This window comes from Lycorma delicatula, chromosome 5 (genome assembly GCF_047948215.1).
Source record: "Lycorma delicatula isolate Av1 chromosome 5, ASM4794821v1, whole genome shotgun sequence".
NCBI lineage: Eukaryota > Metazoa > Arthropoda > Insecta > Hemiptera > Fulgoridae > Lycorma > Lycorma delicatula.
Genome location: NC_134459.1, coordinates 91,513,846 through 91,534,590, shown reverse-complemented (window position 1 = coordinate 91,534,590; position 20,745 = coordinate 91,513,846). Strand labels below are relative to the sequence as shown.

Genomic DNA, 20,745 nt, shown 5'->3' with positions numbered 1-20,745 from the left:
AACCAGTAAGCATAATAATTGTATTAATTATATTTCTACTTACCAACATTTTAGAAAGTGTAAATCCTAGTAGTTTTGAAGCTGTTACTCCATCTTCAGGGATTTTCTAAATGATGTTAATTTAAATTCAAATCAATATAATCATTTTTAAATTAAACAGTTATGTTCATAATAGTCGGTCGTCAAGAATAAAATTAATTCATACGTCAATAAGGCAGTAACGTCATGTTTGTAATATGTTTGCGACTATTATTTTGAATTTATTAAAATTTAATACATTTTAGATTTGAATTTAAATTAACATCTTTTAGAAAATCCCTGAAGATGGTGTAACACCTCTGAAAGTACTAGGATTTAAACTTTTTAAATTGTTGGTAAGAGGAAATTTAATTTACACAATTGCATTAATTAATACCAATGGTGCCATATGCTTAGTAAATTAAGCATAATAAATATTTAAAAGAAAAAGATGCAATATGATAATGATAAGTAAAATAAAAATTAGAAATTTTATTTCATTTAAGATATACTACTTTAAGGTTGATAACTGTAGAAAACATATTCAGGTAGCATTAAATCATTTTTAACAGGGATTAAAAATCCATAATTAATGTTCAATATTGAAATAATTAATGTTAATTGCAGGAAATTTAAACATAAGGGATGCTATTAGAAGAATCTAAATACTATTTATTAATGTCAAAGTTAATTTCTAAAATTTTTATCAAACACTTTTTAAATACGTTGTTTACAGAAAACAGCATTTAACATTAATTTAACTACAGAAAATCTATACAAAACTTTAAAAATCCAAGTAGATGTGTACCTTGATAAACATAAATTCTTGACTAGTGAAATTATGAACAGCAAGGTACATCTATATAAATAAATGATTAACAAAATGCAATAATTACAAGCAGTTACAAATAACCAATTTTTTAAAATATTCGTAATTTGAAAACTCATATATTCAGGGCAATTTACCAATATTTACAGTAAAATAAATAATTTTTCAATTTTTTATCATTATGAAGTAAAGTTTAAAAAAATTTGTAATAGTACAAAAATAGTACACTTTTTTATATACTAATTTCTAATTTCCCCAGTTTTGAATATTTCCCATCAAAGAATTTTTTTCATCTAGAATAGCAAAAGAATAGGTAAATCTTCTTTGTAACAAAGATTCCAAAAGAATCTGACAAGATATAGAAAAATAACCTAATTATAAATAATATAAAGTTACATATGCTTCTAAAGATGGAAGAAGTCATTATGGAATGATAATTCCATTATATAAGAAAACAAATAATCTTCATAATGCATATATCAAGCTACATTTTTTAAACATGTAATAAAAAACTGGTTTTTTAGTTTCAAATTTGCTGACAAAGGTTTGAAAAAAATAGCTACCAGCATGCATAAATACTAAAAAGTAAAAATGCAAATTGAAAATAAAATAAAAGAATATATTACTTTGATTCAAAATTTAAATCTGAATAACGTTTTAAAATTAAATAGTAATTTTTTTATTGCTGAAAGTAGTTATGCAGGAACTAATTTTTCAAAAAAAAATTTATATACTTACCAATGAAATATGCTTAAACTCAATTCAGAAAAAATTATGAATCACACCTCTCTTAAAAAATATTTTTTGGCCTTATTTAAAAAAATTAATTCTGAGAAAAATGTTTTATGTACTAAAAGGTTAACAAATGTGAGCTTCAAAGAAGCTTAAAATGAATTTTCACCAAGTATGCTTAGAGAGTAACTTTATACAAATAAATTTAAAATAGAGATCTGCACTTTCTGAATGTATATCATTCAAAGCATTACTTTGAAGATCTTTTTAGAATTACCTATGTAGGTAATTCATCTGTGTTGTAAAAACATAATTGTTAACATTGCTCATCTTGAAACAGTTTGTAAATTTATTTAGTATGTGGCCTAATAGTACAGTTTCTTTGAGTGTGTTTAGTGTTTGAATGAGTTCTTTAAATCAGTGAGCTAGATGTGCATCTAGCTGTTCAATGTAATACTTAGTGTAGTCACTGTGATTTCGCTTATTTACTCATGGGTTTATGTGTTGTTTATCACTGTGTTTTTTAGTGTGATGTTCAATTTTATGTATTTTGTCTGTGGTTTTAAAAGCAGTAAAAAATCTTCTTTTCAGACAATGTTGGTAATTTGTATTAATGTTGGCTGATGTATGTTAATGTACTGCATTTTATTTCACTAGATTTGTTTTCAAATTTGTCAGTGTTTTATGTTACACATTTTTATAGTGCATGCCCGCGCGCCTGTGCATGTATGCACATCAGTTTGTGTTGAATTCTTTATTATAGTTTGTATAAATGTAGGTATGCATGTTCGCTGGACTGTTTGTTTTTTCACTAAAAATCAGAATGGATAAACTGAAATCCTTTAAAAATAACTTTATGGAAACAGGCCACATATAAATATTAATCACAGATTCAAAAATTATTCAAGAAGGTAGACGATAACAACCTCATCACACTTGAAGAAAAAACAAAAAATATATATACATATTAATATAACATAAATAAGCACCACAACATGGAAGTATACTACTGAAAAGGTTTTCAAATACGAGTGACTATTGCAACACCACCGATTAAGGAACTGCACTATTAGTTTTATACCTACATGCATCTTCTGGAAGCATAGTTCCAGGTACTTAAAATTAAAAGTAAGTCTTTTAAAATTAGTTTTTTTTTAATAAAAGTATAAACCATATTTTATCATGCTGATCTATGAGAAAAATAAAAAACAGTAATTTCCATTCTGAAAAGAAATTTACTTAAAAAAAAATATTTTTAAAAACTGAAAAGTGTTCTTAAAAATTTTAAAAATGAACAAAGTTGAGTTATAAATTAATATAAATATTACAAAAAATAATCTTAATATAATGGTTTCATAAAATATATGTACGATTGAAGAAAAAGGAAAATCAAAAATAAGCATTGCAAGAAAGAGCTAAAAATTAGATAAAATAACCTGAAATAATTTCTAAATTTTTTCTAGGGATAAAATAAATTAACTTATAAATTTTATAAATACAAAAATCAGTATAGACTGTTTAATATACTATTTTGAAAATTTTATTCAACTAATTTAAATTACTCTTGTACTGTTTTTATTGTACCCGCTTTAAATAAATTTATTAAGTATATTTTTTTCTGATAATTAAAAAATAGAATGTATTAACAAGCAAAAATAAATATAATAAACTGTGATATCAGCTTCATACATGAATAACATATATGTATAACAGGGATTGATATCAATGTTTTATTATATAATTTCAAAAAACCTTCCATATTTTCCAAGTTTTCAATTATCTAATGTAAGCTACTTAAAAAAAATTAATAAATAAAAAAAAACCATTTATGAGACTACTGTAACACAGTTAAAACCATTTATCTTATATACTACAGAAGTATATAGTATTAAAAATAAATAAAAATATTCATAAGATTTTATATACCTTTTAAAAAGGATTTTATAACTACATAAAGTGCATTTTGAAATAACATGAATCTTACTTGTTTCACACTCTTACTAATATGCCATCAAGAATGTAAATTAGTCTAAATAATATTTCTTTCAATTTCATAATTATTTTATATCAAAATAACACAAAAAAAGTTTCATAACTTTCTGTTTTAGTAGTATAAAATAATTTGTACCATTAAGAGAGAAAAAAAGGAAAAGTAAAAGTCACAAATAACAACAAATAATCAAGGGAGAAAAACATAACAAAATGAGAAAAAGCATAAAAATCTCTGGAAGTTTTATGGTAGATATTTATTTTCATTTAATGTTTTTATACAATAAAACTATATAATTACAATAAATATCATATACAATAAACTTAATAATACGTATATCATAAAATATTTTAATTAACAAACAAACATTTAATAATTACAATATATAATTACACTAGACTTTAATATTTCTATAAGAATATACAATTATATCTATACAATACATCATTATTTATTAGGTAAAAAAATGATACAAAATTTATTTTACATTAACAATAAGTAATAAAACTAGAAACATAAGTAAAAATTATAACTAAATTTTCTTAAAAGCTTGAGTATGCCTACCTAATTCATTTCCAAATTTTTATCTTTTTTTGCGGTAAAAGTAAAAGGAATTAAAATTAAAGGTTAAACTTTATTATATCAATGCACTATTTATTCTTACATGAAACTTATTGCAATGAAAATCTATAGTTTTTAAACAAATTAGTAATAAACAATATACAATGCACCCTCAATTTACGTGTATTTTTTTACGCAATTTCAGTTATACGTGTTTAAATAAGTTAGGAAAATTATTTCCGAATACGCGATAGGTTTCAGTTATATGCGGTCACATGGTCATTATCATATTTCATAAAAAACTAAAATACAGTAGTGCAGTACATATTCTGATTGCGAGATTAAGTATCCGCACATTTATTAGTAAATTTATTCTGTACTAACTGGAAATGCCCATTAATCATTGTAATGTACAGTGCAATGCTTTCACAATCATCGTTCATTTGCAGTTTATGTAAGCCTACATGTGCCTGTGTACAAAAACACCGCATTAAATATGTCTCATTACTGTTATTTAATTTTAGTGTGTTTTGCGGCTACTTTTGTAAGACTATTTTTTTTTGTACTGTTCTTTTACGTACTGTGATCAAAAATGAGTGCTGTGTTAAAACCTAATAAACAAAAAAAAAAATTTTATTGTTATTAGAAAAAAATAAAATTCTAATTTGTCTAGATAATAAAGATACTATGGTGTCTTTAGCTAGAAAGTGTAACTTAAATTTATCGCTTGTTAATAGAATACAGCTTAATGAAGACAAAGTATCACGGCCAGTATACCAGTTTGTGCCAAGGTCAGTTTGTACACAAAATCCGATATTGGAGAAAGTCGAAAAGTTGTTAGTGACATGGATTGAAGACCAAACTCAAGATCATATGCCATTAAGTTCAGCTTCAATTCGAGAAAAGGCTATGCGGCTTTATGTGCAGGGTGACCACTAAACAGGTAATGAATCTGAAATGTCTACACTAATTCATCCAGTTCAGCTAATAAGGGCTGGTTCGAGAGATTTAAAAAAAAGACATAGTTTGCATAATGTGAAACTTGAAGGTGGAAAAGCTTCTGCAAATTTCAAAGCTGATGAACAATACCTAGCACAATTTTTAAGAATCATAAAGGAGAAAGGTTACATACCAGAACAGGTTTTCAATGCAGATGAAACAGGTGTGTATTGGAAAAAATTTCCAAACCATACATCCCTTTTTAAACAACAGTAAACTGCACTGGGTCATAAAGCAAGAAAGGATCGTTTTACGTTGTTGTGCTCGAATGCGTCTGGAGACTGCTTGATTAAGTCGTTAGTTTATAAATCCTTGAATCCTAACACATTAAAAAATAAATAAAAACAATCTTCTGGTTTTCTGGCGAGCTAATTAATGTGCTTGGGTGACTGCCAATATTTGTATGGATTTGTTTAATAACTGTTTTAAATCAGAGGTTAAAAACTATTTGAAGTCCAAAAATCTTGCATACAAAGTTTTGCTTGTTCTAGACAACTGTATGACTCACCCAGAGGTGCTACTGAAAGAAGTTGATGAAATATCCAAGTTGACTTTCTCCAACACAACACTACACTACTTTTGCAATTCCTTGATGACTGTGTAAACGCAAATTTCAAAGCGTACTACATTCGTCAAACATTTAAAAAACTTTTTGATAACATGAAAGAGGATTAATTTTTAACTTTGAGTGAGTGCTGGAAAAATTACACAATTGCTGATTGCATTGCAAACGTAACATAATCTTTAGACAAGTTACAATAGAAAACATTAAACAACACTTGCTGGAAGAAGCTTTGGCCCGAAGCAGTGAAAGCCTGACCAAAGAGAGGACGTAACAAAGCTATAGAGGATAGAGATGAAATAAATAAAGATGTAGAGGATACTTGTAATGAAATAATCAACAATGCCAGACAGTTACCAGGAGAAGGATTTTCAGAAATACTGACACAGGATGTAAATGAAGTTATACAGGACGTAAATGAAGAATTAAATGACTTGGAATTTATGGAGATGATAGAAAATGAAACTGTACAAGAGTGACGAAAATGAAGAAGGGAAAATTATGATAAAAAATAAACAGTTGATTTTAACAAATTTGTAAAAATGATGGAGGAATTGAAAGAATTTATAACTGACAAAGATCCAGTGATGAAGGTTGGTTTGCGGTTTCAACAGAAAATAAAATATATAATTGCACCATACAAGAAAGATCAAAGACTTTTACTGAACAGATCCAAACAGTCCACAATTACTAGTTTTTTTTTAATGTTAAGTGAAAAAAAAACTAAATGTTAAATGACGTTAGTGGAAATAATCTATGTACAGTACATATTTTTTCTTTTTAAATACACATACATTGTACTGTAATATCATTAAAATAAAATTCAATAAAATACAAATACTGTAATATTAAAAGAGTAAAATATACAGTATTTTGTGAGTATAGTAATTTACATATATCATTTACTGTATAACTTAAAAACACCTAACCTGTATTTCTGCATTAAATGTGAGTCTCAATTTACACGATTTCATTATACTCGGAAATTTTCCAGAATGTATCACCTGCGTAAATCGAGGGTGCACTGTACCAATACACACTGCAATGAATAAATGCATAGAAAGTCATTTAGTTTCTGTAGAAATTTAATCTACAAGCTAATTTCTTTAAACTAGTGATTTAAAAAAATTATATAAAGACATACAGGAAACATCAGTTAAAAAAAAAAAAACTTGTACCTTTGATGATTTTATGTTGGTTGTAGAAAGAGTTAAAAGGTCGTTAAAAGTAACCTTTCCTTTTCAGTTGTGTGTATCATATAACCCTAATGAAGAACATTATCTATTGCTTTCAAGTTATAACTTACTTTTTTTTTAATTTTCTGTCTTTCTGAACACTTGTTACGTTGCCATAAACGTATGGCAACATAACATATATTTGATAACATTTTATTGCACCTACCTAACATTTCCTATTATAATGAGGATAGTTAGCTTTTAATGAAATTCTAATGTAAAAATAATTTAACTTATCATGGTTGCAAAATAATGTAACAAAGGTAAAAAAAGAGTTGTATTAAAGACTGAGCGTTTCCTTTCCTTTCCTTTTAGCAGAAAAGGAGAGAAGAGTTTTGAAAAGGAAGCAAGGAACTATGAACTACTGAAGTTCATTTTATAAGGAACAAGAATTTTAAATAGCTAAGTTTAGAAATAAACTTTCCAAATACAGCTCCTACAGAATGAAAAATAAAGTAAATTCATCACTGTAAACAATACATCAAAGGAAAGATATGAACTGCACTCAGATATTTCTTACAACAATAATTTGCAACTGCATGAAAATGATAAAAGTCATGCAAAAAAGTGTTGAATTTAACTAGTGGAAATAAGTTATTATGAATCAGCATTTTTCATAAAAATAATAAAATTGAAAACAATCTAGGCATCTTTAAACAAATTATATTAAGTAATTTAGCAATACAATAAGGTACCTTTTATTTTGTATTAACTCATATTATATTTCAAGAATCTTTATGTGATTTTTTTTTTACAAGCACATTATTAATTAAAATTACAAAGTAAATAAAAACAATAATTTGTATCATATTCATTCTTTATTTTTTTTTTTTAATTGAATCACCATCATAGATGGCTCAGCATTATATACCTTTTATAAATCATTAATAAGATGACAGATTTATTTATATGATTTGTACATTGATATATTGAAAACATTAACAAATAATTTTATTATAGCACACAAATATAGTTATAAATTTATAAACATCTGGGACTTGTACCATTAATTAATTTTAAAATAAAAAATAATTTTACAAAATTTAATTAGCATCCTTAATTACTTTCAGTTCTTCATTACATAAACACATTACAACAGTAATATTTTTCCTAAATCTTATTTCATAATAAATTCACCTAAATATATTAAATTTTATTACACAACATTATTATTTATTTTTTAAATTTTACTATTTTAACATTAATAAAAATGTATTCATTAATACTTGTTACAAATATGTATTTATGATGTAACACAGTATATCAGATCGATTCCCAAATATTTATACTACTCATTTCATAAAAACATTTAAGGTTAGAATACGCTAATTTTAGCATATATCATACCTTTAATCACAGAATATACTTAAAAAATACACAAAGATATTATCAGTAAAAAATTTATGAGCAGATACTATAATATTTAAGGCTATTTATAAGTAAAATAATAACAGTCAAAGTAGTAATGAAAATAAAATATTTTTATAAATTGTACAAAATAGTATATAGCACATAAAATATTGTTTGGATGTTGTCCATAAACTGGTAGTTATGATTACCAGATATTAAAAATAGAGAAAGAAATCAGTCTAATACTGATTACACTGGACCGATAACTAGCTGATTTCTCCACCATACAATATCTATCTTCCAAAGTAACCAATACAGGGTCAAGTATTGGATAACATTTTACATGCTGTAAAAAATTAAAAGTAAATAATATTACATAAACCATAAATAATGTCTATTAACATCATCTTGAATATTTTGAAATAGAATTAAGAAATATAAAATAGTAATAATAAAATATATGCCTAAATCACTTGTTTACAAAATCATACATTTTACTTTCTATTCATTAATTTAAAAAATTTTAATTATAAATCGTAATATTATTATTTTAACTAAACTAAAATAAATTGCAACAATGTTCTGACTAAAAAAAAGAGATCTAATAAAAATTTCTCTTAGCTAGGTTGAGGTTCAATAACAGGTGCAGGTTTATGAAGAATGCTTACTGGGCGATTGTTTCCATTGCCAACACGTTTTTTTGCTGTTACTTCACGTCTTCTTACTTCATGAGGTGATTGAAGTACTTCTGTGTATTCTCGTATCAAATTTGCTATCTGGAATGCCTAAAAAAATTCACAAGTAAAATAGAAGTAAATAATTAATAAATTAATTTATTTGTTGGGCAAGTGATTAACAGCTGTTTTTACAGATGTTGTCCTTGTTCTCAATATTATCAATGTATGTTTGATAGTAAAGTTTAATTAATAGCATTTTATCAGTACTATATGATTATAAAAAAATTAAGCCCACTGCACTGAGCTTACAACCAGTTCTGAGAAAAAACTTTGTTTTATAAATAAAAATGAACATTTGTTTTATAAATACTAAAATATAAAACAAAATAACTGAAATATAATTTTTGCTTTGAATTGATGACTGCCTACTGCTGTAGAAGGTTAAATCTTGATAATAAGACTATATTAATGAAACAGATCTAGCAACAAAATAATTCTGAGTTATAAACAATGTTTTAGTTAATTAACAACAAATCCAATTTAATTACTTAGCAAATATACAACACTCATAAATTATGATATAAAATCAAATCATGGCTTATTTCTTGGAACCATATTCAAATAACTACCATTTGATATTAACAGACATCAGAAGGTTTCTCATAATTTTAGTCCAATTTTACACTTGGATAATACATTTCATTCATTATCTTATTTATATCATTAATTTATTTAATTTTTAAGACTTCAGAAAATAAGTTTATACTAAAATAAATATAATACAAATAATTAAAAAAGAAAAACTATAATTACATACTGCATAAGAATATTTTAAACAGCTACGGATTATTATGTTTGATTATGAAATTGATATTTGATTATGATCGGCAAATTATATCAAATATATAATCAACAATATTAATTCTTTCCCACATAATCTGTAAGTTAACCTTGTACCCACTTCTGTCTAATCATAATAGATAATACCTCAATTTTGGAAGCAAATATTTCCCACTGTTTATAGGGTTTTCATTTTATTATTTATTTATTGTGGTGAACTTTGATTATTTTCTTATTGTTTTATTCCACATTCCAGTATATAGACTTACATCCAATTAAAGTTATCTTCTAGCTCCTTTATTTATAATGAGAAAAATTTTCTAACATGAAAAAAATGCAAAGCCTGTCTGTGATTTGAGCCCAGAACCTTCTGGAAGAAAGGCAGAGATGTATATCACTCAACCATGGCTTCACTTTATGGTCATAGTATATGTTCATCAGATGAAAAATTCTACTCATTCTATTATGTTGTCAATAGTAATACAGCATAAACAAATAATGTGTAGCTTTATAACATATTAATATTAATATTTTATTTATTAATTAAAATAAAATATTCACTCCAACCATGAAAGTATATAAGATATTAATTTTAAATTCTGTTTTTGAATTTTTAGTTATACTAGTAGTAATTAGTCCAAAAAAGAAATGTGTAGGTGCTGTAGCCGAATGGTCTAAGGCGTCAGTCCAAAAAAGAAAAAAAAAAGAATGGAAGCTAATCATATTCACTGCAGGAAATTAGAGAAATTAATCTGAAAATTAAGAAATATCAACCTGATAATTCAACTCTGTCAGTCAAGTAAACATCAGTCAATGAATGCGTCTTTTTGCAAAACTGACTTAAAAAAATAATAATTTATAAAAACTAATTGTACACAATTTGCAGTGTTACTTCTTAATTTTAACCAAAACATGACTTAGAAACAGCTGCATTAGAATTAAGATTGAAATCCCCAATATCAGTTGAGTACTAACAGCAGTTTATTTAGATTTGAATTATTGATTTGATCTACTTTAAATTTATAATTACTTTAATATAAATAAAAACACTTAATAAATTATAAATATTTCACAACATTTTAATTAGAAATTCAGAACAATTACCTGTGATGTGGTAAGAATTACTTTGCTTTGCTTTTTTACACTTCCTGTAATTATCATTAAGCAATTTAATGCAGGACTGTAACTCAGAATGCTTTCATATTCATAAGTACAAAGAGCATTTCTTGAACGATGCTCTAACAAATGTAGCCCAACTTGATCTACCGCTAACCATAATACTCTTGGCCAATTGGATGTGAATGATTGCTGTAACACAATCACAAAGGAAAGATAAGAACATATAAATAACTTTATAGAAAAAATTTACAAATTAAAAATTCCTTATTTTATTTTATTCAAAATATTTTTTAAATATCAAGTATTGAGATATTTATATTAATAACTTTCTTATTATGATTGAAATTTATGATTTAGCAAAAGGAGGGCATAACAGAACAGCAAGTAGTGTTGAGTAGCTGCTGACACTCAGTGTAATAAGCAGTCAAGTTATGGATGGGTAGTGTAGTACATGAATCTGCTATTACACATCTACTTATGGTTTTTTCACTGACCTTACACCCCTTTAATATACATTAAACAGATCTGGTCAGGTATAAGAAAGGCACAATAGTACAAAGTAAGCAAGCACATTAGTACAAAGTAAGCAAATAGAACTTAATTTAGCACTTTCTATAATTACCAAAATAACTGCAGTAAAATTTCTGAACAGCTGACTACATAAAGAAAAGAATAGATCAACAATCCATAAGAGTTTGAATAGGGATTTAATTAGAATTACCTAAGTAAAAAATAGTAAGCAACACACTCACAAGTTAGTCAGCTGAACCACTTTTATGGATTATAATGCTTCAACTTATAATAAATTAATGTAACAAAATTCTTTAAACTAATTTATCATTTTTGTAGCATTTTCAGTATTACAAAATAATACTTCCAGTGTTTCTGTGACTTTATAGGAAAAAAGACTGTTTACAGGAACAACCTAGTAGTTACAAGGATTATCTGATGATTAAAATGCTAACAACAGGATTTACAATATACCATGAAAAAATTTTTCCTACATTGATAAAAGCTAATAATTAATTATTAAAAACAGTTGACCCACATTAAGTGTAAAAACGTATGTTATGTGGCCATAATCTTGAATATCAGCAACATATCTTATCAGTTGTAAGTGATTTGACATCAGGTTGTTTCCTTCTGAATACTAGTTAAAATATTTAGTTATACATATTTAAATTCTTGTACTTGATGGACAGCTAGGTTTATCACATAATACCCTCGAAATATCTGAACTGTCTCATATCCATGTTAAAAGAAATCTGTTTTTCTAGCAATTTGGAGGCATACACACTGCTATTTCGCTTTTTTAAAAACATTTTCAAACCTCTATTGTTTTCATACCTTCAATTCACTACAGTTCTTTCTCAAATGTAAAATAGCAAATACAAGACTTACTCTTATTTCTGAAATAAAGTTAAATTTTATTTTTATCATACACCTTGAGTTCCTTATATGAATAATGAGAACTTTAACTTACCTGATAGTACTAAAAATTATTCACAGGTCATTTTACAGTCAGGGTCAAATACAATAATATTTAGGTTTTTCTTTGTTGATAAAACTAACTATATCTTTTCCACTAAAAACTGTAAAATAGTAATCAAAAATAAAGAGGATAATTTGAGGAATTCACTTAAAATATTTCAATAACACAACCGACAATAAATATCTTTAAAATCCATAAATGCCATTATTGAAAAATGTAAAATTTGCATAATACTTGCCATAACATCAAATATTGTAGCTCTATGAAGCGGCCAGCTACGAATAAGATTGAGAAAAGCTTTCTTAGCTTCTGCTGAGGGCATTCCACAAAGACTTTTATGGTGTATTGTTATTCCTTCTTGTGGTATATTAGGAACAAGACGCTGAGGAAGGCAGTGGGATGAAATTGGCCGATAATCAATAGGTGATTCATCACAATCACCAAGTTCAACTTGTGCTTGTAAAGCAGTCAGCATCATCTATTAAAAAAAATTGATTAAACCAATACAGAAAAAGGAGGAGGATAATTCATTATTATTTATATGTTTATTATTCACAATATTCTAAATTTATTTCATGTATAGACACTTGTGCTTTTTTTACAAAAAAAAGTTTACAAAGTGGATTCAGGGATGGTCAAAATGCATATTTCCGTTGAAATCTGAAAACCAAAATTTTTGCGATTACAATACTTCCTTTACTTCGTACAAGGAAGTAGTAACAACCACAAACAAAACTGAATAATAAAAATATTAAAAATAAAAAATAAAAATAAAATTGGAACAATCAATTCATGAAAGATACACAATGACAAGGCTGAATCTAACAGTCAGATTCTCTGTAAATCATTTTATTTGGCCTAAATATTATCAACATTTAAATAATTGAAAACAGAATTTTCAGTATCACAGTAACATCTAAATTAAATATAATACTGATTCTTAAGCCAAACCTTTTTTTAAAAAATCCCAGTTATAGTGTATTAAGATAAAGATCATGCCAAAAAAAATTCTTCCATTTTAATGATTTTCTTCTTATTATATGTTACCAATCTTTTTACAAAAAAATGATTAAATAAAATATTGAGTTAAGCACTTTGTAATAAATACTCATCTTATTATTCAATTCTTTTCCAACATACCATAATAATTATTTTCATTTCATTAAAAATAGAACTAACATTTACACATTTCAAAATTTTTCAATTTCCTTACAAATGTATAATGGACATATTTAACTGTTTCTTTTCCAATAAAGCTATTATTTAACCTGTGCTGTTTCCCCATCTAGATTTAAAAACTGGTGCTCATAAACGATCTTGTTTATGAGCAAAGTTTTTAAATTTATATGGGAAATAGATGTATGTGATATCTATCACATACATCTATTTGTATGCCACATAACAGAAATTTTGAGCTTAAACTTAGATGATATGGCTGAAAGGAAGTACAGCCTGTAATAAAAATACACACAGAAAATTACACAATGGTATGGCTATAAGTTAGAGAAGAGACTGTGGTAATACCCTAGTCATAATGTAACACTAAGCAATGTTTACATTATTAGGATAGTAGTAAATGAAAACATAAAGGACTGTTTACGCAGTAAACAGTACAGAGTATATTTATTATGTTGTTCTGAATAACATAAAAAAGTAAAGTACATGAAATATTTAATTTCATTACATCATTATGAGAGGGTTAGCTAAACAGAAGTCAGTTAAAAAAAAAGTATACTGTAGATGATATTGGTACTAGCTGAAAGAATGGCAAAGTTAATAAATTAACAATAACAAAAAAATTTAAATAAATTAAAAATGAAAATTACATTAGTAGCTAAAAAATAATACTAAGCCTTTCTAGATTAAGAAGGTAGGATGATAATTTTAAGACAACAAACACACCGCTTCTTTTTCAGCCACTGGGAAGCGATCACAACGAAGACCATGGAGAACTTGATGATAAAGTAATTCTTTTTCCACTGGATCATCCAAATCCATGTACTGGTCAAGGAATAAATGTTTTTTAAAAAGGAAGAAATGATGTTGTTTGCGAGTTGGTTTATTTGGTTGATTACTGACAGCATTTGCATTAGCATTTCTATAACGTTCCCATTTTGACATGACATCTGCTACTTTCTCTTCAGCCACTAAACTTCTTTCTGAATTTCCAAGAACTTCATAAATAGCATAACCTGAAAAGATTAATTAATTTTTAACACATTAAAATATTTTTTCACGTGAAATTTTATATTATGAAATATTTTAATTTACTTTTATTAAAAAAAGGACATAACAATGATATACTATTAGACAAAAAAATAAACAATTTATTCTGACTGGTACAGTTATACAATAATACACCACATAAATCACATCAAGAATGGGAAGGTATGTTTCTCTTAAATAATAAAAGGAACTGTGCCACAACTTTGCCTGGATGAATCAGGCAGATGTTTTTCTATTAATTTTCCTATAGCTTATATACTTTCACAACGTTTTATGAAAACAAGCAAGTTGTTTTCAAATTGTACAAAATAATTCAATTGCATATGATAATTTTGTTATTGTACACTGAAGAAGTGTTGTAGTTTGTCATATAAAACTTTGGATGAAGGCAATGAAGATAAAAATCGAGTTAGTTTAAAGTTTACTACAGAAGAGTTTTTCTATCATGTTTTAGAATTAAAGAAAAAAAATTAAAATAATTACAACAAATTACTTACCAGTCATCAAGTTATTTTGTTTAATATTTGTATACTGAACAATCTATAGGTTATATAAATTAAAAATTCTATTCATATTCACAGTAGGATGATTAAGAACACATCATGCAATAATTGTGCAGTCAACCACACCAACTATTGCACAATATTATATTAAGTGACCAAAATAGATAACACTGAGTTTAAACTAAATTATGTTTTAAAAGTATTGTATTAGAAAATAAAAGAATTCAATCGCAGGTCCTATGTGTGGGTAATGCAATCCAAAATGAGAAAGATGCACAAACACATCTTTCCAAAATTTGAGAGCTGTAGCAAAAATCATTATTTTTTAACACAATGCAATTCTAAAAAGTACTTTAATTGAATCAATTTTTAAACTGTTTGATTCAGCAATTAAAGTTCAAGTGTAAAACATTGCAGTGAGAAGATTGAATCAATTAACAAGTCATTTAATATAACAAAAAACTAAAAATTACCCATAGCTGATTCACGTAATCCTATTTTCTTCTTAATAATTTCCATACAATCTTTTGCTGTTGCTGAAGGATGGAATTCAACAGCATGATACTGTCCATCCATAAAATGGAAACGAGCGTAGATTGGTCTTCTATTTATTGTACACATTATTTCTTCACGCGATGGTGGCCATTGTCTTCTACGAGTTCCTTGAGTTTTGTACAAGCACTGAAAAAATATAAAATTAATCTATTATTTTATAATATTAAATGGCACTTATAAGAGATGAAATAACATCTAAAATTAATGTAAAATTTTCTCATGATTAATTTTATTGACATTAGTTTTATTTTTGTACACCTTTACAATAATTGCAAGTTACATAACAATATCAGTTACTTGCTAATTAGCATTATTTAATAGATAATATTTAAAAACCAAAAAGTAGTCAAATCCTATTTTAGCTTTATCTTCATAGAAAATAGCAAATCTTCAACAAAAATAAAAAAGGATAGACGTCAATAGTCCACAATTCAAATAAATAATGATACAAGGCAAAAAATGAAACTATTAAAATTACTAAAATCACAAAAAAAGTTGAAATATTATTTTTTTATTTTTTGCATGGTACATGGATGTGCTGGGTTAAAAATATCAAAACTAAACAATCAAACAATTATAAAAGAAAAAAGCTATGCGCTTTGCACTGTAACTAACAATTGACATCCAGTTTTTTCAGTGATTCTACTAATTTAAGAGTTGCTCCTTTTATCTTCTAGAAAGTAGGAAAAAAACTCACATTTTGCTACTGCCAAGTTTTATAAAATTTATACCTCATTTCTTTCCAAATCTTATTTTAGTAATAAAAAACTCACATTTCGCTACTGCCAAGTTTTATAAAATTTAAGCCTCATTTCTTTCCAAATCTTATTTTTAAGATTTTCCAATAAAAAAAATTAGATTGGAAGGTTAAATAAATGAAAAATCCCATATTAAACTTGTTAACTTATCCTATTAGATATATGTACTCACTGCATCTTGATCCTGAGGGGAAAACACCTACTATGTGACAGGTCTGACCGTCATGCCACCCCCTCCATACCTAGCCCTTAGGGGTTTTACCAGAAGTCATCTTCATGGCTTCAAAACATATTTCATCTGGCCGCTGTCAACATGCCACCAATGCGAATGCCACAAGCGACATTCACATCGGTGTACCATGCTTAGCTCAGAACCCACAATCATAAATAATTTTATCAGGTCCCAAACAGGACCAACTAACTAAGCCGATGTAAACACTATCCTATCTGGTGTTAGGATCAAGTTCAGCACACAATGCAAGCATCCAACTTACCAACATTATAATAAGCAACAAACTACATAAACTGAACATATAAATAGAAACCAAATTATCCATAATAGGAAAAACTAACTGAATAAACAACAATAAATAACAAATCAAAATAATGCCTCAAGAACACAAAAAAAAATTCTATAAACACAAAATATAACAACATAACAATTAATAATAAAACTACACCAGAAAAATAAACCTATTAACCCTAATAAGCAAAACCTAGACTCAAAACCTAATAAATCACAAATGAGAAACAAGAAGTGTGGACATTATAAACTAAACAAATCACATAAAAACTAACAAAATACCTAAAAATAACAAAATATTTACAATAAAAATACAATAAACTTATAACAAAACAATAAACACAAAATTAAGCTAACCAAAACAAGAATAAACAACATAAGAAATCTACATAAACGCCTATCATTAAAATCAGCTAACATAATCCGAAAACCGAAGTGAAACAAAGTAAAAATAACGAATATCACAGAATATTCAAACTTATCAAACCATCAAAAATAAAATAATTCGTAAAACATAAAACTGAAAGCTTAACAAACAAAACACAAAGGATAAATCAACAAAATGAAACAAATACCTGGAAGCCAGGAAAATATTTAACCCTACTAATAACCACCTATATAACTATTCTGCCACTCAAAAGTTCCCATGCACGTTTGTACGCATGACATTCCTCGGAACGATAATTGTGATTTGCCAGCTTCCGGGCTCAACAGCAGTTTATACTGGTAGTGGTGCACCGTCCTTTCTAACCTGACAATCCTTCACCAGATGCCTGTCCTTGCCACAGAAGGAACTTCTCCTTGCAAACCCTGGCTACATGGTCAAGGCCCTGACATCAAAAACATCGACTGAGATTTAAATAATCTCTAAGTTTACATAACTGATAGTCTATAAACAATCTACCGATTTCTAGGAATTTTTTTTCACAACTGCTTCTCGCATTCAACTAAATAATGCACCACATTAGATTCTTTGCAGCCAGCCCAGAATACCAACTTAAAAAGACTTACAAATTCTTCCACAGACTTATCCATATTTTGAACTTTTACAGCATCAACAAACCCCTCTTCACCGATATCTCATGGAATGTCATGCACAATCATTTGTGGCCTGATCATGTGGCCATGATCATGTGTCATCACATGACTGTCATGTGATGACAGTCACGATGGAATATTTATTTAATGCTTCATTGTTTGATTCCTTTCTCAGTTTCATTATCATTAGCCACAATTTGTACACTAACTATCCTCAGTCCTTTTTTCCTGGCTTCCAGGCTCTTCACCACTCATTCTTAAAGGATGAGGAGGTGACGCATTCTGGCTTGTCAATCAATATCATCTTGGGTCACTGAGCCTTCACAACTCCTGCTGCCATCCTCTTTGTCAGCGTCATTTTAATCATCTGTCGCTGTTTCATACCAGCCCTGAAACCTTCTACGTATCTCTGTAATCTATCAACATGCTTGGCTGTTAAAGGTGTAAAAATCTCAGCTTCTTCATTCGTGTCATATACATTGCACCCCTCTCTCTAATCTTCTTTGAATCACTGAGACCAACTTCTCAACCTCACCTAGAGTGTTGAACATCCTAGTCACCTCTGTCACCATGTCTTCCGAGGTCACATCGAATGACGATAATCGCGCTTCCTGGTCTTTCATTGTCGCTACTTCAACCTTTCTGATTTTCATTGGTGGTACAACCCGTTTAGACTGGCTTGTCGATCGGCTTGTTGTAGGACCGAATAGTTCCTCCATTAATTCTAGATCGGAATCTACATCAGGATCCTGTGTACATTTCTCCTCCTTTTCTTTTGCTTCTCTTTCCTCCTTCTCCCTTTGCCTCATTTTCCTCACCATTCGCCTGCATTGCCTATTATGCTCTGTTTCTATTCTCAATTTCTTTACCTTTTGCATCTTTTCCGACTGGGTGGCCTTTTGCCACAAATAGCCAGGCAAAAGCAGTCCCTTGTCTGATTCTACTTCACTACTCATATTAAATAAATATAAACAACTAAATAAAGATCTACCAATAACAAGAAATGAAAACAAATCTAACAGCCAATCCTAAAAAAGTAAACAAAAGATAGGTAGAAAGTGATACATTACATTAATATTCTAACCAATATAAACCTCATTAGAATTAACAATATTTTGATTAAAAAGCCAGTATTCTATCACCCAGTTATTATGATATTCTTCAAGTTAGAAAGATCTTCCACAATAAGAATGGATCATACTTTTGAAAATCAATTACTATTCGATTAGAAGAAATCTAATTTAAAATATTAGTTTATCTATTTATTTTAACATATTAATTTTGATATCAGTTTATTTAACTTTTATCAACTTCATAAAAATAATTGTACATAACCAAACTATACAGTAACAATAAAGAAAGAAAAGAAAAAGAAGTAAAATTACCTTTTCAGCAAACCTGGCATATTTTCCTTCTTCTGTAACACAATCACCAGCACATCGTTTAAGATGTGCAATAAGGTACTTTCGAATAATTCGTTGGGGAGGAAGGACAACAGAACATGCTAATGATAATAAAGCCCAATGACGTAGATTGACTCTTGAATTTGGATCAGGATGTTCTGTAGTCTGTTTTATTAGCTGTAGATACATTTCTCCCAAAATGGATTCTTTGCGCATAGCATGCTCCATAATTTTTTGAACTAAATTGAGATGTTCATCTTCTGCTCTTCGTATAGTTTCACCTGTTCATTAAATCATAATAAATTAGATAATGAAATTATTTAAAAGAAGCATAATAAAACAAATTAATTATTACATTAATTCTATCATTAAAATAATATTTTAGATTTCTAAGTCAGTAAATTTATATTTAATAAAAAAAGTCGTAGTTTAACAAATTTCTTTATGTAATTCTACAGGTTGTAACTAAAAAATGTAATCTTTTTTGGAGGGCTTCAACTTTTTTAAGTACCCAAAACTGCATCCTGTATGATAATTTCAGTCAATGTATAAACCATATATAAATTTTGCAGCTTCAATAAAAAAGACTACACAAAAAAATCCCTTGTCTAACGTAACCCTAACTACATAATCTATCAGCTAGAATGTAAATAATTTTGTCCTTTATAAAAGACAAGATTCATTTCACCTCTAGAACTTTTCTATCATAAAAAATGATGTAACAAGGTGATGACAACACACCAACCACTGCTATCTGAAGCAAGTGAAAAACAAAGAACAGATATGCATATTTCTAAATACGGACAAAACCATCTTGTTCATAAACAAGTGCACAATGTGAATTCATCCAAGTAATTCAGAATGGAATCAGTAGTAGATTTTTATAATCAAACCTTTTTATAGATAAAAATAACAAATTTTGAATACTACTTAAAATAAGAAAAATAGTTATTATTCAAGGCCAATTTACACATTAAAAATTAAAAAAATACAGTTGCACGACTATAATGATTTGACTTTTATTCAAAAATTTAAAAATATCTACCCTCATTTGATCTTTTTAAGAATAAATGAAAATTTATTTTGAAAGAACAGAAAAAGTTAACCATATGACTTCTTGTGAAGCGATCATCTAACAAGAAATGGCTCCAAAAATTTTCTTCAATACTAAATTTTTTTGTTCAAACATGAACAAACAGTAACAGAATTGAGATATACATTACATTCGGGAATCTTGATTCATGATCCTGACAAATCAATGAATTACACCATGAACCTTATTTATGGAAATCTAAGATCCATTTTGGAGGTACATATATATATATATATATATAT

The 20,745-nt window shown here is 27.4% G+C and overlaps 1 protein-coding gene across 1 annotated transcript in view; it reads right to left on the bottom strand.

Moving 5' to 3' along the window:
* Positions 1-3,800: 3,800 nt before the first annotated feature.
* Positions 3,801-20,745, bottom strand: part of Myo81F (unconventional myosin 81F) — a 457,375-nt gene continuing 440,430 nt past the window's right edge. The window contains exons 29-35 of the mRNA XM_075366639.1: positions 19,393-19,691; positions 15,607-15,814; positions 14,307-14,596; positions 12,643-12,882; positions 10,898-11,101; positions 8,945-9,061; positions 3,801-8,622 (exon numbers count right to left, since the gene is read on the bottom strand). Coding sequence (XP_075222754.1) covers positions 8,482-8,622; positions 8,945-9,061; positions 10,898-11,101; positions 12,643-12,882; positions 14,307-14,596; positions 15,607-15,814; positions 19,393-19,691 — 1,499 coding nt within the window. The 3' untranslated portion in view covers positions 3,801-8,481. The remainder of the gene's footprint in view (positions 8,623-8,944; positions 9,062-10,897; positions 11,102-12,642; positions 12,883-14,306; positions 14,597-15,606; positions 15,815-19,392; positions 19,692-20,745) is intronic.